The sequence below is a fragment of the Rutilus rutilus genome, assembly GCF_951802725.1.
Source record: "Rutilus rutilus genome assembly, chromosome: 3".
In the NCBI taxonomy this organism is placed as follows: Eukaryota; Metazoa; Chordata; class Actinopteri; order Cypriniformes; family Leuciscidae; genus Rutilus; species Rutilus rutilus.
This window is the reverse complement of record NC_140211.1, coordinates 28,686,828-28,705,800: the sequence shown is the minus strand read 5'-3', so window position 1 is coordinate 28,705,800 and position 18,973 is coordinate 28,686,828. Positions and strand designations below refer to the sequence as shown.

At 37.3% G+C, this 18,973-nt stretch overlaps 1 protein-coding gene across 1 annotated transcript in view; it reads left to right on the top strand.

The window, feature by feature from the left end:
* ube3c (ubiquitin protein ligase E3C) overlaps nt 1-18,679 on the top strand; it is a 34,862-nt gene extending 16,183 nt beyond the window's left edge. The window contains exons 16-24 of the mRNA XM_084404611.1: nt 1,160-1,247; nt 5,322-5,419; nt 5,674-5,806; nt 8,038-8,285; nt 11,599-11,811; nt 12,680-12,868; nt 13,107-13,173; nt 13,634-13,764; nt 16,089-18,679. Coding sequence (XP_084260737.1) covers nt 1,160-1,247; nt 5,322-5,419; nt 5,674-5,806; nt 8,038-8,285; nt 11,599-11,811; nt 12,680-12,868; nt 13,107-13,173; nt 13,634-13,764; nt 16,089-16,259 — 1,338 coding nt within the window. The 3' untranslated portion in view covers nt 16,260-18,679. The remainder of the gene's footprint in view (nt 1-1,159; nt 1,248-5,321; nt 5,420-5,673; nt 5,807-8,037; nt 8,286-11,598; nt 11,812-12,679; nt 12,869-13,106; nt 13,174-13,633; nt 13,765-16,088) is intronic.
* The last annotated feature ends 294 nt before the right edge of the window (nt 18,680-18,973 follow it).

Below are 18,973 nucleotides of genomic sequence, written 5' to 3'. Positions count from 1 at the left end.
CTAATGAATGGCAAGCATTTGCATTTTAAAGAATAAATACAATTTATTATGAAAGTGTAATGGTTTTATTATTTAATCTAGGGTGTACAGCAAAGCCAATATTTGTATCTGTGGCAATGGCAAAAATATTTGTATTTAGATAAAGCCAAATGTGGGTAGGACATAAACCGGGGGTTTGTCTAAACTATACGAAAAGCCTGTTTTAAATATAACTTTGTTCCCTTCATCATTTGCATATAGCAAGTATGCCTTGTATAATTCATAAAATATTTTTTTGTCTTGTTTTTTATTATTTAATGTATTTATTTTTATTTTTTACAAAATGTTTTAATAATTTAATACAACAATAATTCAAATATCCTTTAAAACAATAGTACTAAATGTTAAATAAAAGGAATAAGTTCTTTAGGACAGTTTGTTTGTCTGTTTACTAGAGGAACTGCGGATTGCAGTTGCAGGAAAACAATCATATTGCTTTAACAAGAAATCGCTTCTATTGGTCAGAAACTACAAAAACCAACAGAACCCATTATAATTAGTTATACTGTCTGTCTACACTGCATGCGGTGCAGCACGACGAGTCATAGACACAAACGTTCTATTTCTTTGACGCGTACAGGGCAGAAAGCCACATGCTGTTAGACACGCCAGTTATGTCACACATCTGCTTGCCGCCTCCAGCGAGACAGAAAAACATAATATTATGTTTCTCTTTTGTAATGTATTATGTTTAAATAGATATGAAATAGTACAAAATGTGTATATTGCTGTATCTTAGTTGATGTATCTCTTAACAAGCTCTAATTTCTGAGAGACACAATATACAGAAACTGCAACACGACTGATGGCGCTGCGCTCATAGAGTTTACACTCATTAAATTAACACACTCAATATTGCATTGTAATTTTAATATTTTTCTATTAAATAAGGCTATCACCTCTCTCTATCTAGCAAGCTACTATTATTATGTATAATTCGTTTTGTTAAGTACAAAAATAAGTTATTTTTCATGCCTTTCTGAATAAAGCATATGGCTTCGTGCACATCCCTAATATAAACAAAAATACATGTTTCGAAATAAATACGTTTGAAAATGCATGAACTCACTAATAGCTTGTAGTGAACTGACTTGCTTTGTATATTATTGTTTGTGTGTAGGTGACTCAGCTCTATGTGCCCTCTGCAAGACATGTGTGGAGAACCAGGAGAATGGGACGTATCGGACCGCTTCAGTCCACGTTAGATGGTAAGACTTATACATATGGAGAACAACCACATCTAAACTGAAGTGTTGTGGAACACAAACAAAAACATGTAGTAATATTAACATGGCTTCTGTCAAGCAATTTCATTCCAAAGCAAGAACACTCAAGAGGGTCTTAATGCTAACTAGTACCGGTGTGTCTGATATTTCCCATGCCACCCTGGAGCATATGTGCTTAAAAATTCAATCAGCCTAAGACTGGACACATCTGGCTGCCTGTTTGTCCGGACCTTTTTCATTTCCCTAAATGGACTTGCGAGGTAGTGACGAATGGCTCCTGTATTGACCATGCTGCGCCATATTTCTCCACCAAGATGGCCCCTTGATGGCTGGTTTGTGGAGAGAGGGAGAGAAAGGACTGACTAATTGAGTAGAATCGTTCCACCATGCAAGCAACGTATTAGATGAAAGACACTTCTCATCTGCTGCTATGGCAGTTTTTTTCCCCGTGGTCGAAACGTTTGTATAATACAAAACAAACGTCCCTGTAATGGAGGGAGAGGACAGGTGGATGGGCAAATCGCTGCTGAGTTAATTAAAAGTGTGTGGCAGGAAAGACAGAGGGGGATTGAGTGATCTTTAATGGGATGCTCTGTAAATATCGCATTCAGCAAGGCTGGAAGGAGACCTCACTCAAGGTTGTGCAAGTGTACAGATGTAAATGAAGTAGGTCTTTTGCAACAGACATCATTGTCTTGTGCAGGTTAATTATCTCTAACAATTTACTGCCACATCGTTTGACCTTGTTGTGAATGGAAAAAATATGTGGATATACACTACCGTTCAAAAGTTTGGGGTCAATAATATTTTTTATGTTCTTGAATGAAGCCTAAGGTCCCACCAATTTAATAAAAATAAATAAATAAATATAGAATATTACTATTTAAAATAGGGCTGTGTGATTCATTGTTATTGATTTTCGATTTTGGCTTCCAACGATTATGAAAAAAAGATAATTGAGGTAAAACAATTATTGTGCCGCTGCTGCACTTTGTCTAGCGCACCTTCCTTTCCTTCACAGCGGTGCCCTTTTGTTCCTCCGTAAAAGCTGAGTGTTGTAAAATGCATTCTACTGTTGTTATACTGTGGGACGTGCTTGATATTAAACAGTGTTATTAAAAGTGCATTAAGCCACGAAAGAGACACTGTTCCCCAGGCGGCTTTCTGTGTTAGCGCTGCGAGATGTAGCCAAACGTGGGTAAGCAAAGTATACTTTGAGCTTCAGGTGTGGGCCTAAATGGTCAAATACACACAAATATGCCGTCTTAGCGAGTATTCATGTAACCAGTCGTTGGGACAGTTGGGAGTAAATAGGAGGTGTATCAATATATTGGATCTGTGTAGCTTTTAAAGTGACAGCAGCCTAATAAACCTGCTGCCTTTTGTCTCGTTAAGAGAAAATCACTCACTGCTCTTGACTGAATAACTTAAGTAGCTTTATTAAAGCTGCAGTCTGTAACTTTTTTGGGTTAAAAATTATCCAAAATAAATTGAGCAAGTACATAACCAGCCAGTGTTCAAAACTATCTGCTTGCCTTAGCTCGATTCAAACCGGTAAGCTTGTAATAATGTTTTTAATTCCAGTGGTACTGGTGGATTTCCGCGGGAAATTCAAGCATGTCTTTGCGTCATTACGTCACATCTGTACACTTAAAGAAGGTGTCTCGGCTAGTAGGCAATATTGCGTGAGGATGTTGGAGGTGGAGATTTATAGCCTTTTCTCACAGCACTTGATATAATTAAACTTATCAATTTGATGACGGATCCAGAAAGGTTCAAATGACAATCACCAGTGACAAAAGACTTCGGAGTGGCTACATAAAAAAAGAGACTGCAACCGGGCCCATGCGAAAACAAGGATAAATGTAAAGTTGATAATTCCGCGAATAACTGCAATTGCAGATTTCGAACAGAGATGGCGACAAAGAGGAAAAACTACAGACTGCAGCTTTAAGTATTAGGGGTGTGACGAGATCTCATGCCACGTGTCTCGCGATATCGCCAGGATGGGTGAAATAAGCATAGAATGACACCATTACACTCACATTCACCTCAACTATCGTTTTGCTGTTTTTATAAAAAAATTAAAACCAATGTAAACTAATATAAACTAATGTAAAAGTCTGCTCTGCTCATCCAGCACGAGTTGCCGTCACACACAGTGCAGCAGGAATCACAGTTCACTGATCGCGTGATGATGGCGGAGGATTCGTTACGAAACAGAGCCTAGACGTATGATAAATGTCCTATCTTAATCTGCGCTCAGCACCGCCGCTCCCTCTATACATAGAGTATGTGCGATCACAAATTTGAAAGTGAAAGTAAAACACAAGCTCCCTGATGTGCACAAATTAGGCTGCATACATACAATATGGTCTCTGTTTTCACTTAGAATATTGAGAGAGTACTGTAACGTCTTAAGGACAACAGATAAGGGAGCCTCCGTTTCTGAACTTATAATCGGAACGCAAGAACAACTGTAGAGACGAACGCACCATCCTCGTTTCTCTCTATCCGGCCTTAACGAACTCGCCGCCGGTGAAAAACCCCCCCAGCAATTTCACAACAATTATAAAGAGTCTGTGCGCTACAGTACTTTGATTATGGTTGCATGTGCACTTATTGTTTGCACTTAATAAGACTAAGAGAAAACTGTTATTTATTTTTGTTATTTATGTTGTTTTTATTTCTAGTTAGTTCAGTTAGGGGGTCACACACAGCTTCAATCAGAAGTTCTGGAAGCTCATATTTCATGTACAGTAAGGTCTGAATAGACTTATGTGAAATCATACAGGAGAAATTATTAATTATTTTAGAGAGCTTGTATATTGTTTTCTTTCAATGCATGTGATCATTCATACTCATTAAGTAGACCTGAAAAGACATGCATTAGAATATTATTAGTTAAAAATGCACCTGCAGACTATTTTTCCGGTCACAAATTTTGTCATTGAGGATTTCTGAAAAATTGTGCAGAAATTGCATCTCGTCTCGTTCTCATGAACCCAATCTCGTGCCTCATCTCGTCTTGTGAGATAAGTGTCTCGTCACAGCCCTATTAAGTATTAATCTGTATTTAATGTAAACAGTGAAGACTATGCAGTGTTATTTTACATTTGATTATATTCCATTAATTTGAGCTATTATCTGAATACAACTTAGTACATCTTCCTGAAAAACTTAACGCACTGTTTATTTAATTTGTATTTTTGTTCTGTTGAATTTATTTGTTGACTGTTTACTTGTTTTCTATAATTGTTTTGAGGACCTTTACATTAGTTAACCTTGTATTAGTTTATGCTGAAGTATCTATAATTTCACTGATATCTATTGTCTGTATTTTCTAAATGCTAACAGCAAACAATGCCAAGGATTTGAATGTTGAGCAGCAAGCTCATTGGCTTCTGATGCCATAGCAACCAATCAGCTGCGCTATATAGATAATGATGTGATCGCTAACAAATTGAGCCTATGCCATCTAGAGTTTCAATACCGAACATTGTATATATCTGATATCTGAAATAAGAATTTGATTAAATCAGCCACCAATAATCTTGTTAAATAATCGTGATTTCAGTATTGACCAAAATAATCGTGATTATGATTTTTGCCATAATCAGGCAGCCCTAATTTAAAACAACTTTTCTATTGAGATTGTATTTCTTATATGCTGCTTTGGTGCGGAAGGTGAGGAAGAATTTTTGGTTGACTGGTATATTATGTGTTTGGATGGTGAATAGAGAAGCATTAGCGATAACTATCAACAGGATAGATGAAGATGGAGGATGAATTCTCCAGGAGGATGAAATCTGTGCTTGTAGAGTAAATTGCTTGTCAGTTTTATATATTTTTTGTCCTTGTAAATTGAACAGCAGATTAATAAAATATTGGGATAGATTCCTAAAGGTGAAAAACACAGTATTGGGTGTTTCATAATGGATGTTTATTTTATTTTTGCCCTTTTTTTTTTACTTGCACAATTTAAAGAAGACAAATATAGATGTTCAGAGATGACTTAAATAAAAGTTTAATAAAAGATTTTTGTCCCCCGCACAGTTGGACTGGAGCCTCCACCATTGTCTGTATCGGAGGAGAGACATTTGGCCATCCTGACTGAACTACCGTTTGTTGTGCCCTTTGAGGAGCGAGTGAAGGTAAGAGCCATTACTGGTATGATATGGATTCCGTTTCATGCTCAGCACTGGTCTAAAAATTCAATGATCTGTGAATTAAAGAGAAGGTTGAAAGTTGTAATTAGTTGATAGCATTGGGTTTTACAAACTCTTTCATGTGTTTTTGTGCTTTAGATAAGAAACTGTGAGAAAGTGAGAATCTAAATTAACACATGCTCAAATTCGGATCCGTTACCTGACTTTAATCAGCTAAACTTCTTTCATTCTGTTTTTAGATTTTCCAGAAGTTGATCTATGCTGATAAGCGGGAGGTGCAAGGAGAGGGCCCTTTTTTGGATGGCGTTAACGTCACTATTCGGCGGAACTACATCTATGAAGATGCATATGATAAATTATCCCCCGAGAATGGTAAACAAGGCAAACCTACCCCTTCAAATATGCTGAAAGCTCTTTTAATAAAAAGCGATTAGCACACAGAATGTGATGTTCATAAGCACTGGGATAGACATTAAAGGAATAAGATACAATAATTTATAGCAGCTGTTTTGATGATTCAGGGCGAGGCCTCTTGAGTGTAAGAACTTACCTGAGAAAAGTCTTTTTAGTTGTGTAGCACCAGATATTTATAGATGACAGAAGATTTGGTCAAATTTTAGTGTTTGCTTTTTTTTGGTAAATGTTTTTCTGACTATAGCACCGTCTGGTGTTAAAGGAGAACTCCGGTCAATTTTAACATTGAGCTCATTTTTGTGTAAATTTGGAGTGCTGTCAATACAGAGAACAACGACAAAAATCGGTGTTGCCTACACCGTGTTATCCTCTTTTTAAAATTTGCACCCTGTTGACTTCAATGGGGCAAGTTTTAAACCTGCTTTTAGCCTCTTAACATCCTTGATGTGTCATTACAAGTGCCCAGCCATGTGAGTGATTTCTTCAGAGTGATCACGGGTGAATCTGACTGCAGTAGATGTGAAAGATATTAATAAAAATGATGTTTATTCAGCCAGCGCACATACCTGTATTTACTTCCTGTTTTCGGTCGAAGTCCATAGTAATCGATTGTCGAGTTCACACGCATAGGTTTAGTTACCTATGATCACGCGCGTGAACTCGACAATCGATTACTATGGACTTCGACCGAAAACAGGATGTAAATACAGGTATGTGCGCTGGCTGAAATAACATCATTTTTATTAGTATCTTTCACATCTACTGCAGTCAGATTCACCCGTGATCACTCCGAAGGAATCACTCACATGACCTGTGCACTTGTAATGACACATCAAGGATGTTAAGAGCCTAAAAGCAGGTTTAAAACTTGCCCCATTGAAGTCAACAGGGTGCAAATTTTAAAAAGAGGATAACACGGTGTAGGCAACACCGATTTTTGTCGTTGTTCTCTGTACTGACAGCACTCCAAATTTACAAAAAAATGAGCTCAATGTTAAAATTGACCGGAGTTCTCCTTTAAGCCTTTGAAGATTTTATGTAACGGAAGTAGCAACAGATCTTTTCTTCTGTACTGTGATGAATATCCAAGTGAAACAGATTATTGAAAAAGAAGGAATGCATTGCAGGGATTTGATGTTTTATTCATTGCTTGTTGATTGAATGGCAAATCTGAATGAGAACTTGATTTTCAAATTTTGTCACATAAATTCATAAATGATTGTTTTCTCATAATATTATTCCCTGTACTTCTGAGGTAATTCACCCCATACAGATGTAATTACTAAAAGTCTGTAAAATAGGGCACAATGTATTGTTAATATTTTTCACAGGTGTTTTACTCATATTTCGAATCATGCATTGCATTGTGTTTTGTTTTAGGGTTAAAGGAAATGTAAACTTAAAGGGTTAGTTCACCCAGAAATGACAATTCTGTCGTGAATTACTCACTCTCATGTCGTTCCAAACCTGTAAGACGTTACTTCATCTTCTGAACACAAATGAAGATCTGAGAGCTTTCTATCCCTCCATAGACAGCTACGCAACTGACACTTTGGTGCTTCAAAAAGTTCATAAAGTGATCGTAAAACGAATCCATATGAATTGAGCTGTTTAATTTTATGAAGAGACTCGATTGCTTTATATGAACAACAGATTTTGAATTTAGGCTTTTATTCACATATAAACATTCATCTACTCACACATCAGTTTTGGTAAACATAAGCTTAAGCATGTTCGCTTGACATGCGAGAACCAATGAGGTTCATTCTCGTGTTACACAGCACGTTTGAGCTTCAGCAAGAACCAATGAGGTTTGTTCTCTCGCATCAAGCAGGTTCAGTTGAGCTTCTGTTTATGTTCACTGATCAATGTTTATATGTGAATAAAAGCCTCAATTAAATCTGGTCATTATATAAAGCGAGTTTCTTCAGAAAATTTTGACTAAACTGCTCAATTCATATGGATTTGTTTTACGATCTCTTTCTGAACTTTTTGAAGCATCAAAGTGTCAGTTGCGGACAGAAAGCTCTCAGATTTTATCAAAAAGATCTTCATTTGTGTTCTGAAGATGAACTAAAGTCTAATGGGTTTGGAACAACCTGAGGGTGAGTATGTAATGACGTGAACTATCCCTTTTTCTTACGGTACATGTGGAGCATTCTAAATACATTTGTTTATCTCCATTTCAGAACCTGATCTCAAGAAGAGGATCAGAGTTCATCTGCTCAATGCTCATGGGCTAGATGAAGCTGGCATTGATGGAGGGGGAATATTTCGAGAGTTCTTGAATGAACTGTTGAAGTCAGGCTTTAATCCTAACCAAGGCTTCTTCAAGACAACTAATGAAGGGCTTCTCTATCCGAGCCCCACTGCAGAGATGCTTGTGGGAGAATCCTTCACCCGCCATTACTACTTTCTTGGCAGGATACTGGGAAAGGTAAGACCGATTTCACAGGGATCATGTGATGTATTGCATTACACTATAACATTCTTTATCTCTTCAGTGGTGCAGAGACCAAAGAGCATTACGAAATCAGTGATCACCTGCTACACCTGTTCACGATTTAGTTAACATATATCACTGCAAGTTAATAATTGAATAACACTTGCAGTGGCTTGTCTTTTCATTTTTTTCTCATTTGTCTTTGGGGTCAAATGGGGTCATTTGGATCAATGCTGAAAGTCAAAGGTCAGGTTCAATCAGTGGTCTCTGGCTGAGTAGCTTAGTTAACATTATAGATCATATTTACGAGGTCACTGAAGTTTAAAGTCAAGTTTATTTGTGGCCTTTTGATCCAAATAATTTTTCCTTTGTCTAGGTTTATTTTTGTAAGATCATTTAGTAAATTACCTTTAATAAACCTCCATCAAAATACTAGAAATTTATGGTTGCATGTAAATTAAATAATTTGCTCACAATTACATTACTTTGTCTAATTGTATGAGGCCTCAAAGTAGTTTAGGAGCTTTAATTTAGCGACAGAAATTACAGTTGACTGTTTCCAAGCATTGCAGGAATCTGTATATACAGTATAGCAGTACATCGTTTTTGTTGGAGGATGGAAAGAATTTGATATAAGTGCATGCTAATTTCTTAATGGTTAGAATGGTTCACAATAAGTGGAATTTTTTTACAATAAAACCATCTTGATAACTCTTTGATTATCCTAATTTTGTCTAGTGTTTTCCTATAATGGCTCCACCTTGAGCCACAATTTATTGACGCTATTGTTTTGGCCATCTCTTTTGTATGGCCGCTAGCTGGTATTTATTAGCCGCTAATGTTTTTAAAGTTTCATTAATGCGTATGCCCAGGATTGTTTATCACAAAGCACATTGACTGGGGGAAGGGTAGATGAATTACCTCATGCCAAGAAGCTTGCTGCTCAATTAGGCTACTCCATTAGCCCATGATTTCCCGTCTCTGTTTGTGTAGCCATCGCATTTGGCCATGGACGCTAAATCAGCTAGCACCATAAATAACTGGAGCCGTGCCGCTGGTAATAGAGTTTTGATCTGTTTTACAGTCACGGGCATCAACACCACTTGTGAAGAGGCAATTCAGGCCACTTATTAGAGGGCTATAATGAACACACACACATACACACACACACCTTGTATGATGGAAGGGACATAACTGAGCACCTACCCTGAGGAATGGCTGGCCCCCTCCCTGCTACTTTCTTGATCTTATTCCATTCAATTGCCCCCACTCCTTAGTAATGGGCGAAGCAATTAAGGTGACGAGATTAATTTCAATTTGACTTTCAATTAACCCTCCTTCTCTCTCCATAAATATGTGAAGGAGTGGCAGACTGAGTGGGATATTGATATTTGTTTAGTGCTGTTATAAAGACGATCTGTTTAGATTACAATTGCGTCACTGTAACTGTGGCAGGGTCCAATGAAGAGACCTGTCAATTTTACTTTTTGTGATACATTGCAAATTTTTTATTTTTTATTTTGACGATTTGTCACCATGGTAAATTTATCTAATTGGCTTTGCCTTTGGTAAAAGGTTTTGTACAAACCTGACAGTAGTGTTTTTTTTTTTTTTTTGGTGGCGTCATATATTATGTGAAATCTAAACTTCTTGCCTGACTGGACCAGCTGGATAAAATCCTGTTGAGCCCTACACTGTTAGCTTTGCAGACCATATTTGTGTCATCAGGTTTAAGAGAGTTTAGACATCATTGCAAATGCAGATTTTGTGTGGTCCTGTTAACCGGTGATTTACACAGAATTGGAGCCCTAGTCATTTACAAGGGTCGACACATCACTTCACTTATTCATTAAAAGTTTTGATTAAGCTTTTGATTAATTTGATTATTCTAGTTTCAGCTACCATTTTAGAAGTGTAGTACTCCCAGATCCATTCAACATACAATTCTATTTAACAGTCTAGTTTTTGGCAACTGGTTTTGTTTTTTTATTATTATCTTTCATCATTTCATAATTTTTTTGATGATTGTTTTTATTAGGTTTAGTCTTGGACGCTGGCCAGGTTTACATTTCACTGCAAGTTGTATTCTATATACGACTGTGTAAGTGACAAATAAAATTTTCAATATTAATTTGTAGAATTGCTATTACATGTCTTTATCAGGAAGACATCATGGTCTGGATGCATTATAGATCAGGATGTTTTCACAATATTGGAAGTGGATACTTGAAAAATAAATGGATTTTATTTAAATATCAAGGCATGCTACAGCCATTTAATTAAAGACCCACCCTTGTGTAGAATTGAATTATTTTCACACTCTACTCTACACATGCCCTCAAATACGAACTGAGTCACACACACAAATGCAACGTGCTCTGCAGTTCAACAAGCAGTGCTTAACTGTCCCTCTTCAAAGGGCAACAGAGAGGAAAGAGAAGGTCAGAACTCCTGATTGATGGCAAGTGTGTTAAATTTTTTATTGATTCTTAATGCTGTAAATTTACAAATTTATTTGGCAGAAACAGAAGGCAGCTGCTAAGTTGTTGGCGTTTACTCTCCTGATGGTGCCACAATTTGCATTAATTGCGTTGCCACTGCACTCACTTATATTAAAAGTCCTGGCCATTCATTAATCCATTTTATCCCAAATCATTTTGGCACAATTTCTGGCAATAAACACCCATAAATAACCTGAAGGTTTGAAAAATAGGCTGCGTTGTGCCTCCATATCCTTATTGCGGCTTCTTCCCGGGAGCGACGTTATTGATAGGTTTCAGGAGGGCGCAGCACATATGTTCCCACAACAGGGCTCGTGGGAAGAGTGTTGCTAAGTGGATTATTTTGCATAAAAAATGTCCCATGTTTGAAGTTGCACGATTAACCTGTGTTTAGGAAATGCTCTGATTTACAGCCTGCGTGTGTGTTTTAGATGCATGCATTATGGAGATTTGGGAAATTTATAATCCATTTAGCTTATGTGGCTGAAAGATTTTAGTGCAATCATTTATGCAAGGCCTGTATATTTTAATGACCTCAGATATGGTCTTTTTAGGACTGTTGTGGTACTTTAGCTTTTAGGACTCACCATCCTTGTGCTTCTTAATGGAACAACAGGTTAAGGATACAGTTGATGTTTGTAAAGTTTGAGCTTCTTCAGTATAAAGTGTCAGTAGTATTTGGGACAGATTAGCCCACAGGATATAGATATTGTCATAATTGTGCCACTTACTTTACATTACACAGTGTTTAACAGTCCTAGAGGTCATATTGTTAAATATATTTCTCTGTGTCTTCTGTCTCCCAGGCGCTGTATGAAAACATGCTAGTGGAATTGCCTTTTGCCAGTTTCTTCCTGTCCAAGATTTTAGGCACCAGTTCAGAGGTGGACATCCACCATCTGGCCTCTTTAGACCCAGAGATGTACAGAAACCTGCTTTTCCTCAAGAGCTATGAAGGTGACGTGGAAGACCTCGGCCTTAACTTCACTGTGGTCAACAATGATCTTGGGGAAGCACAGGTGAACAACACGTCTCCCCCCCTTTGTGCCCTTTTGTTTGTCTTTTGTGTCTCCTCTCTCCATCTCTTGTTCTCTGGCATTGTTAATGATTGATCTAACTGTTGTTAGTCTTGGCTGATGGAGATAAAGCACGTCTCTGTCTAGATCTTTAAAAGTACTTATCTGTTGACCAGCTCAAACATACCTACTGGGAGAAAACTGTGTAGCATAGTATAAGGTCTAATCATCCAGCTTGATATCTGGTAGTGCCACTCCTCACTTCCAAACAAATGGAAACCAACTCAACCTGTGGTGTATGGAAAGAAATTGTGTGTGCTCTCAACATTTGGTTCAAGTTTAAGTAAAAAAAAAAAAAAGAGTAATGAAAGGTTTCTGAATGTTTAGAAAATATTAATTGTCAACTATTAGTAACAATTATATCCTTATATAACTTTAACTATATATATATATATATATATATATATATATATATATATATATATATATATATATATATATATGTTTATATAGACAGGATGGGTAACAGGGTGGCAGATTTAGCCTAAATAGTAATTCAGTAGTGACTAGCTAGTTTAGGACCAATTGATACTGATTTTTATTTTTTTAAAAAACTTTTATTTTGCATGAATGGAGAGTTTGATAATTCTTTCTTATTACTAAGATACCAAAGTACAAGTAAACTCTTATTTACTTTCCCCTTCATTAGGTAAAGGGTGTTCATGGGCACTCATTTCCATTATGTTCCTCAGTTGCCTTAAACACTTTCCTCTGCAGCTGTACTGTTTCACTTTCAACATGGAATTAAATTATCACTGAACCCAGGGAGACAGTGCCTGTCACACTTCCATCTATTTGTTTCTTTTTCCAGGTGGTTGAGCTCAAACCAGGGGGAAAGGACATCCCGGTAACCACAGCCAACAGGATAGCCTACATCCATTTAGTGGCCGATTACCGTCTGAACAAACAGATCCGAGCACACTGCCTGGCCTTTCGACAGGGCCTGGCTAACGTGGTCAACCTGGAGTGGCTGCGAATGTTTGATCAGCAGGAAATTCAGGTAGCAGCTTACCTGGACGCACACACACACATGCATACACATGCATGCTAAAAATGTGGGAAAGGGCACATGTGTCTAGACACAAACCAATCAGTAATGTGTCAGAAAGGATTAATAATAATAAGATCAACAGATATTATCACCAGATAATACTGAAAACTGTCTGTCTTTTCTTCTCTTCTCTTTTTTTGTTGTCATTAATTAAATGTAAACAACTTAAGTCCACCTATATTTTCAGGTATTGATTTCTGGTGCACACGTGCCAATCTGTCTGGATGACCTGAAGAAATTTACTAACTACTCAGGTACTACAAGCACCACCCATCAGACTTTTTATCACTATAGATTTAGCTTGATTTACTAGCCTCTCTTACTTTCCTTCCAGAGATGTCATGTTGCTCTTACGTTTTGTCTTGTATTTATTTATTAGTAATGGAGAGCCAAAACACGCACAGGTCAAGTGTGAATTTGTAGTTTATTAACTACAAATTCAGATTTTAAGTCGTGTAGTGTATTCCAGCTTTACGTGTTAACTCGGAAGCTTCAACTTTTCCTCTACTTCAACAGGATGTAGTAAAAAAGGTTTAAAATGTTAACTTTTAAATTAAATGTTAAATGTTAACCATGTTTTGCTCTAAAGCTCATAGCTGAGATGTTGTATCATTTAGAAGGGTTTAGTTATGAAAGACTTTAGATATATGCATTATATTTATTGTTTATTATGCATTATATTTAGTTTTTATTAACTGTTGCTGCACTACTCAGGTGGTTATTCAGCAAATCATCCAGTGATCAACATTTTCTGGGATGTGGTGGAGAGCTTCAGTGATGAGGAGAAACGGCAGCTTCTCAAGTTTGTTACAAGCTGCTCACGACCTCCGCTCTTAGGCTTCAAGGTCAGTGACATTGACCTAAAGCCTCTGAAAATATGATTTTAATTAACTTTGGGTTGTGTCTGAACTCTTTAAAGATGAGTTAATGTTTTATCTGAGATTGTAAGGGGCCTTAGGTGGGTTCACTGGAAAAGTGAAATGTACAGACATAACCCAACCCCGTGTCTGAGCTGCATCGATATGACTCGCACCTCTGTTAGCACATATGAAGTTCAGATGAAGTTCATGCCAACTCGCACCTGCTTATGATTTTGTCCTAATTTCTATATTTTTATTCAATAAAGTTATCAGGATCCCCACCACAAAGACGTCTACTCCCTGCAAGGTGTGCTGCCTTAACGGAGAAATAATGAAGTGCAAAAAATGTTTTGTCGCAGTATCTCGTCATTAATTTACACAAGGGTGTACGAGCAAACAGGCTCATTGTAACAAATCATTTTCACATTATAACAGCTATCAGGATAGGCCTTATCTTGGCCTCTATTTGTGCTAGAGAGGTTGTGACCCCTAGCATTGTAATGTTATTTGAGGCTTTTCCAAGTGCCACTGGGTGTGTGAAATCCATCTGACTGATAAAATGCCCTGCTGAACTTTAAACGGCTCTTGCTTGATGTTGACTGTATCTAGCGTGTAGTCGAAGGCCAGGAAATGAGGATGATAGCATCTGACAGTAAACACAGAGAATAAAATACATTATTCTGACCACTTCATCCACTGACTATTTTCTTAGGATTAGCATTGTCTCAGTCTCCAGGAATTCAACCTTAAGTCTGTTTCTTGTATACCAGAGTGTGAAGTTGTGCTTATTACACTCAGCAGTATCTGGGGAACAGAAAAATCATTAAATGTGTTTTTATGCCTTCCTTAGATTAACCAAGGACAGTAATTGTCATTTCATTGACTTTATTGCATCTTTTAATATCTGTCATCAGTTTAAAGCAGATTACTTTAGCCTGAATGAATTTGGGTGGGGGATGGCTTCTGAGCAATTCCACAGATACGTGCTACTGCCAAAATTAAAGTGGGGCTGTTTAATGAATTTGACTTTGGTGCAGACGCTCTGAGGAACGGATGGAAAGGAGGAGTAAGAGGAAAAAGACGAAGAGAGACGGATCAAGGGGAGATGGCCTCCCACCTCGTCTGGCTCTTCAGCCAGCTCAGCCTTAATTAGATGCCGTTAAACATCCCAGAATTCATTAGGGGAGAAATAGCCCTGTCACAGTGAGCTATTTAAAAATCATGATGGATTCCCTTTTTTCAAAATGATGGCTCCCATCATGACATTTTCTCGATAAGCAACGATACTTTAATACCTTAATTGTTAGAAAAATTGGCCCCTTAAAGCAGGTTTAAACAGGTTCATTTTGGGGTTGATCCTCGCAGTCACGTGGAGAATTTTTCCAGTAGGGCCCGTCTTGTTGTTCTTTCAGCAACCTTTTATAGATCTGAAAAGTTCTCTGTTTAGCTGTTGCTGTGATATTAGGCTGTTGTTTGTTGCATATATCTGCATAGATGCTGCCTGTTTAAAATGATTTATAGCATTTTTTTTAATAATCAGTGATAGTCTACACTGAATGGAGCGCAGCGTGACCAGATACTGACAATAAACTTGTGTTTTATTTGTGCCTGCGCTACTTCTGACAACAGTACAGTTGGAACTTTGATTTTGACGCGCTCCTCGTAGACAAGCTGTGGTTGACTACAGTTCACCTAGTGTAGACACAGTGTTAAACTGTTTTTACAATCCTACACTAATTTTGGCTATAATATTATTATTATTATTATTTTAAATCAGTGATACACGACTAGAGATAAATGAGAAAAATGAGATTCAACACTCATAATGCACTGGACTTGATCCGACTGTCTGAGCGGGATACAAAAATGACAAAGTACGATCTGTAGTTTTCACAAAATAAACGAGGATATCTCCGTGCAGGTAAAATGGAAAAAGAGCACAGATTGTTCATTCACTTATACTCCCGACATTGTAACAACGTAAAGCTGGTTGAAAATTTACGAACGTTCCCTTTAATTCAGTAACCGCCCTGACTGATTCAAGGAGTTCATTCAGTGATGGATTTGTCAGACTGATTCAACCCAGTAATGTCTTTCAAATGTCATTAGTGAATTGGATGACACTGGTCACTCTGTATGTTTTGTTTTGAATGCAGCCCACAAAACTTGATAGAAAGACATGTTTTTGTGTATTCAAATTTATTTAGGCAATCTCACATCTACAACTTGACTAAAATATGATTTTGTTTCACTTTTCCCCTCAAAGTGTTTGTTGAGTATGAGATTTTCCGCTTTCTCTTTGTCTCTAGGAGCTGTACCCGGCGTTTTGCATCCATAACGGAGGCGCTGACCTGGATCGTCTCCCTACCGCTAGCACTTGCATGAACCTTCTCAAGCTACCAGAGTTTTGTGACTCTCAGCAAATGAGGAACAAGTTACTCTATGCTATTGAATCCTCTGCTGGCTTTGAGCTCAGCTGAGGAATACATCAACCCCTTGATGGCCTTGAAACGCAGACAAGAAGCTGCGACTTTTGTCATAGTAACCAGATATTAAATGATCAGAATGAACAGACAAGTGTGTCTGCTGTGGATGTACAGTGATTTACAGGTGTTGGGAGGTAAAAAACAAAAACAAACGCAGAAGGACAGTTTGAAGTTGTGGCACGGACAAATATATGCTCAGTTTTATTTTTACTTCAAAAAGAGTATCCTTGTAAATAATGCATTTATAATCTCAAAGCAGCATCAGGGAAAGGCGTCCATTGATCAAAAGCACTATCACTGAACGGGAATATCGGGATGTTTGAGATACGGAGGGAATAAAACGGCAGCGCGACATTTACTTGTAGATTTTCCTTGGTTTTGCATTGCTTACATTGAAGTGGATGTTTTAAGACAATTCCATTTTACGATTTTAACTGCCCTTTGTCACAATAGTGCAGCACATATTGAGTGTCTACCAATAAAGATGCATGCTTTAGCCTCGCTGACTCAAGGACAAGCTAAAACATACGCTTCTCCAATGTAACAGCATGCCTGAAATTTCTTCAGCACAGTAGGGATACTAAAGGTTGTGCTTGGATTAAGGTCACACTGCTTCAGCTTTACAAATGTACATGCCTTGATACAGGGCGTGCTTATATTGTAGCTTTCGCTGAAAACTCTTGAGCTATTAATTTTGCAAGCTAAATACTATTGTTTGGCTAATGTGCCACCAACAGAACAATTGAATAGATTAGAATCACGGCAGGATAACGGAGGTTAACGGGGTGGTAGAACAGTAGCACAGGTGTGGAGTCATCTTGTTTCAATCATGTAGTAATGATGGCTTAAAATAAATATTATTCAGTTTTAAATTACAACAATGGCTAGCTGCATTTCAGGCCTCAAGGTTTACTGTATGTTTCTATTGCATTTTACAAAAAAACTAAACAAAAAAAACAAAAAACAGATTGTGTAATTATGTATTCCACATATTGGGCCTTGTTTTTATAGCAATGGAGAGAGTGACGCTGATATTGTGCAATAATTAAAAACAGAAACTTTGAGGACATGCAAGTTTTAGATTAGCGGATCTAGGGTTTTTTTTAAGGTCAGACACATTGATAAATGAAGGAAAAGTGTGACATGCCTGAGTTCTGCTGTAGCAAAGAACAATTTGGTAACCTGAAGAGGACTGAAGAATGTGCTGTCAGCATCCTCTGATTGCTTTTTTGCTGCTACTCACTGGGTTCAGCATGGCTGTATGGACATGTTGGTTGGTGGAAAGCTGAGTGATGATGGATATGCGAATATGTATTTGTCTACATCTTTTAACGTTCACGCAGCATTTGTACAAGACTTTTAAATTCTCTCTTCACCTTGTCAGTAATAACCTGTTTCCCAACATCTGTTAAAGTAAATGAGTAATATGACAGCATCTGATCGTTTACGAACACTGATGTGTAGAGTTCGTCTTGGTGTTCATGATGAGCAAGGACAAGCAGAGTTGTTTGTAAAGATGTGTTTACCGACATTTAAGTGTATGTGCCCTGAATGATTTTTTGATTGACAAAGACAGGTGTTCAATCTATGTATCATAGAATGTGTGGTAATGATTAAATGTTTTTTTTTTTTTTTTTTTTGCACAAGGGATATTAGCATCTTTTGTTAAAACATAATGTTTAAGGAAAACTGGGATGTAGAATTTCATTTCGAGTTTTATGGCCTTTGACATATAATTAAAGAAACATCCAGTGATGGAACAAGAAAGGAGGCTGGTCGGGACCACGGATGCATTATCCGTGTAACATAAATTAAGGGTGTGTTCGTTTGACATAAATCTAATGGGGGCCTGCAATGAGAGCAAGTGATGGCCGGAGAGCAGGGGGAACTTTTTTTTTATTCCACCTTGGATCATCTCCATATATTCTCCTAGCCTCAGTCTCACCCTCCTCACTGGAATAAGTCTCTAGACTCCTCCCTCTCTGACCAAATTTCCAGCATTTTAGCAGCAATCTCAGACGCGGGTAATTGGGTCTTAAAAAACTAACTTGTCTTATAGCTATGAAGAATTGGCCTTAATTATGGGGAGATTTATTTGGGTCTATTACCTTATAATGGATTATAGCTGGCAAACTTAATGCCTCTGGCCATCAATCACACCCACGTGCTAAGATATACCAAAGGTATTTTATATAGCTTTTAGAAATGTTATTATTGCACTTAGGGCCAAGTCATTTCACGCCAGAATGTGAAAGCTTAAAGATTTCATTTCAGAGAATTCATTAAGAACAATTAATGGGTTTAAAAAACAACAACTTTACGTTTAGTCTGTTTTTTTTTTTTTTTTTGGTTGCTTTTTTCCCAGGAAAAGATTCTAGTGTACATTGTCATCCATCGTGTTAAAGATGATTAAAGTCGTAAAAAAACTCGTGTTTTTTAATGTGTAAAATAATTATAAAGATATAAGAAAAACAATCTGATACTGTAGGCCTACATAAGATGATTTGCCGCAAATCTGAACAGATTTGAAGTAAATACACATTCATAATTATTATAGCTTAGGCCTACATAAATATAAAAAAAGTAACCTGGATGTATTAAATATTACCATGGTTTCCGTTTTACAGCTTGCTCAAAAATGAAAATACTGCTAACAACAGTAAATTGGAAAGAATGGACTGCAAAATGATAGCCTGTTAATTCATAAT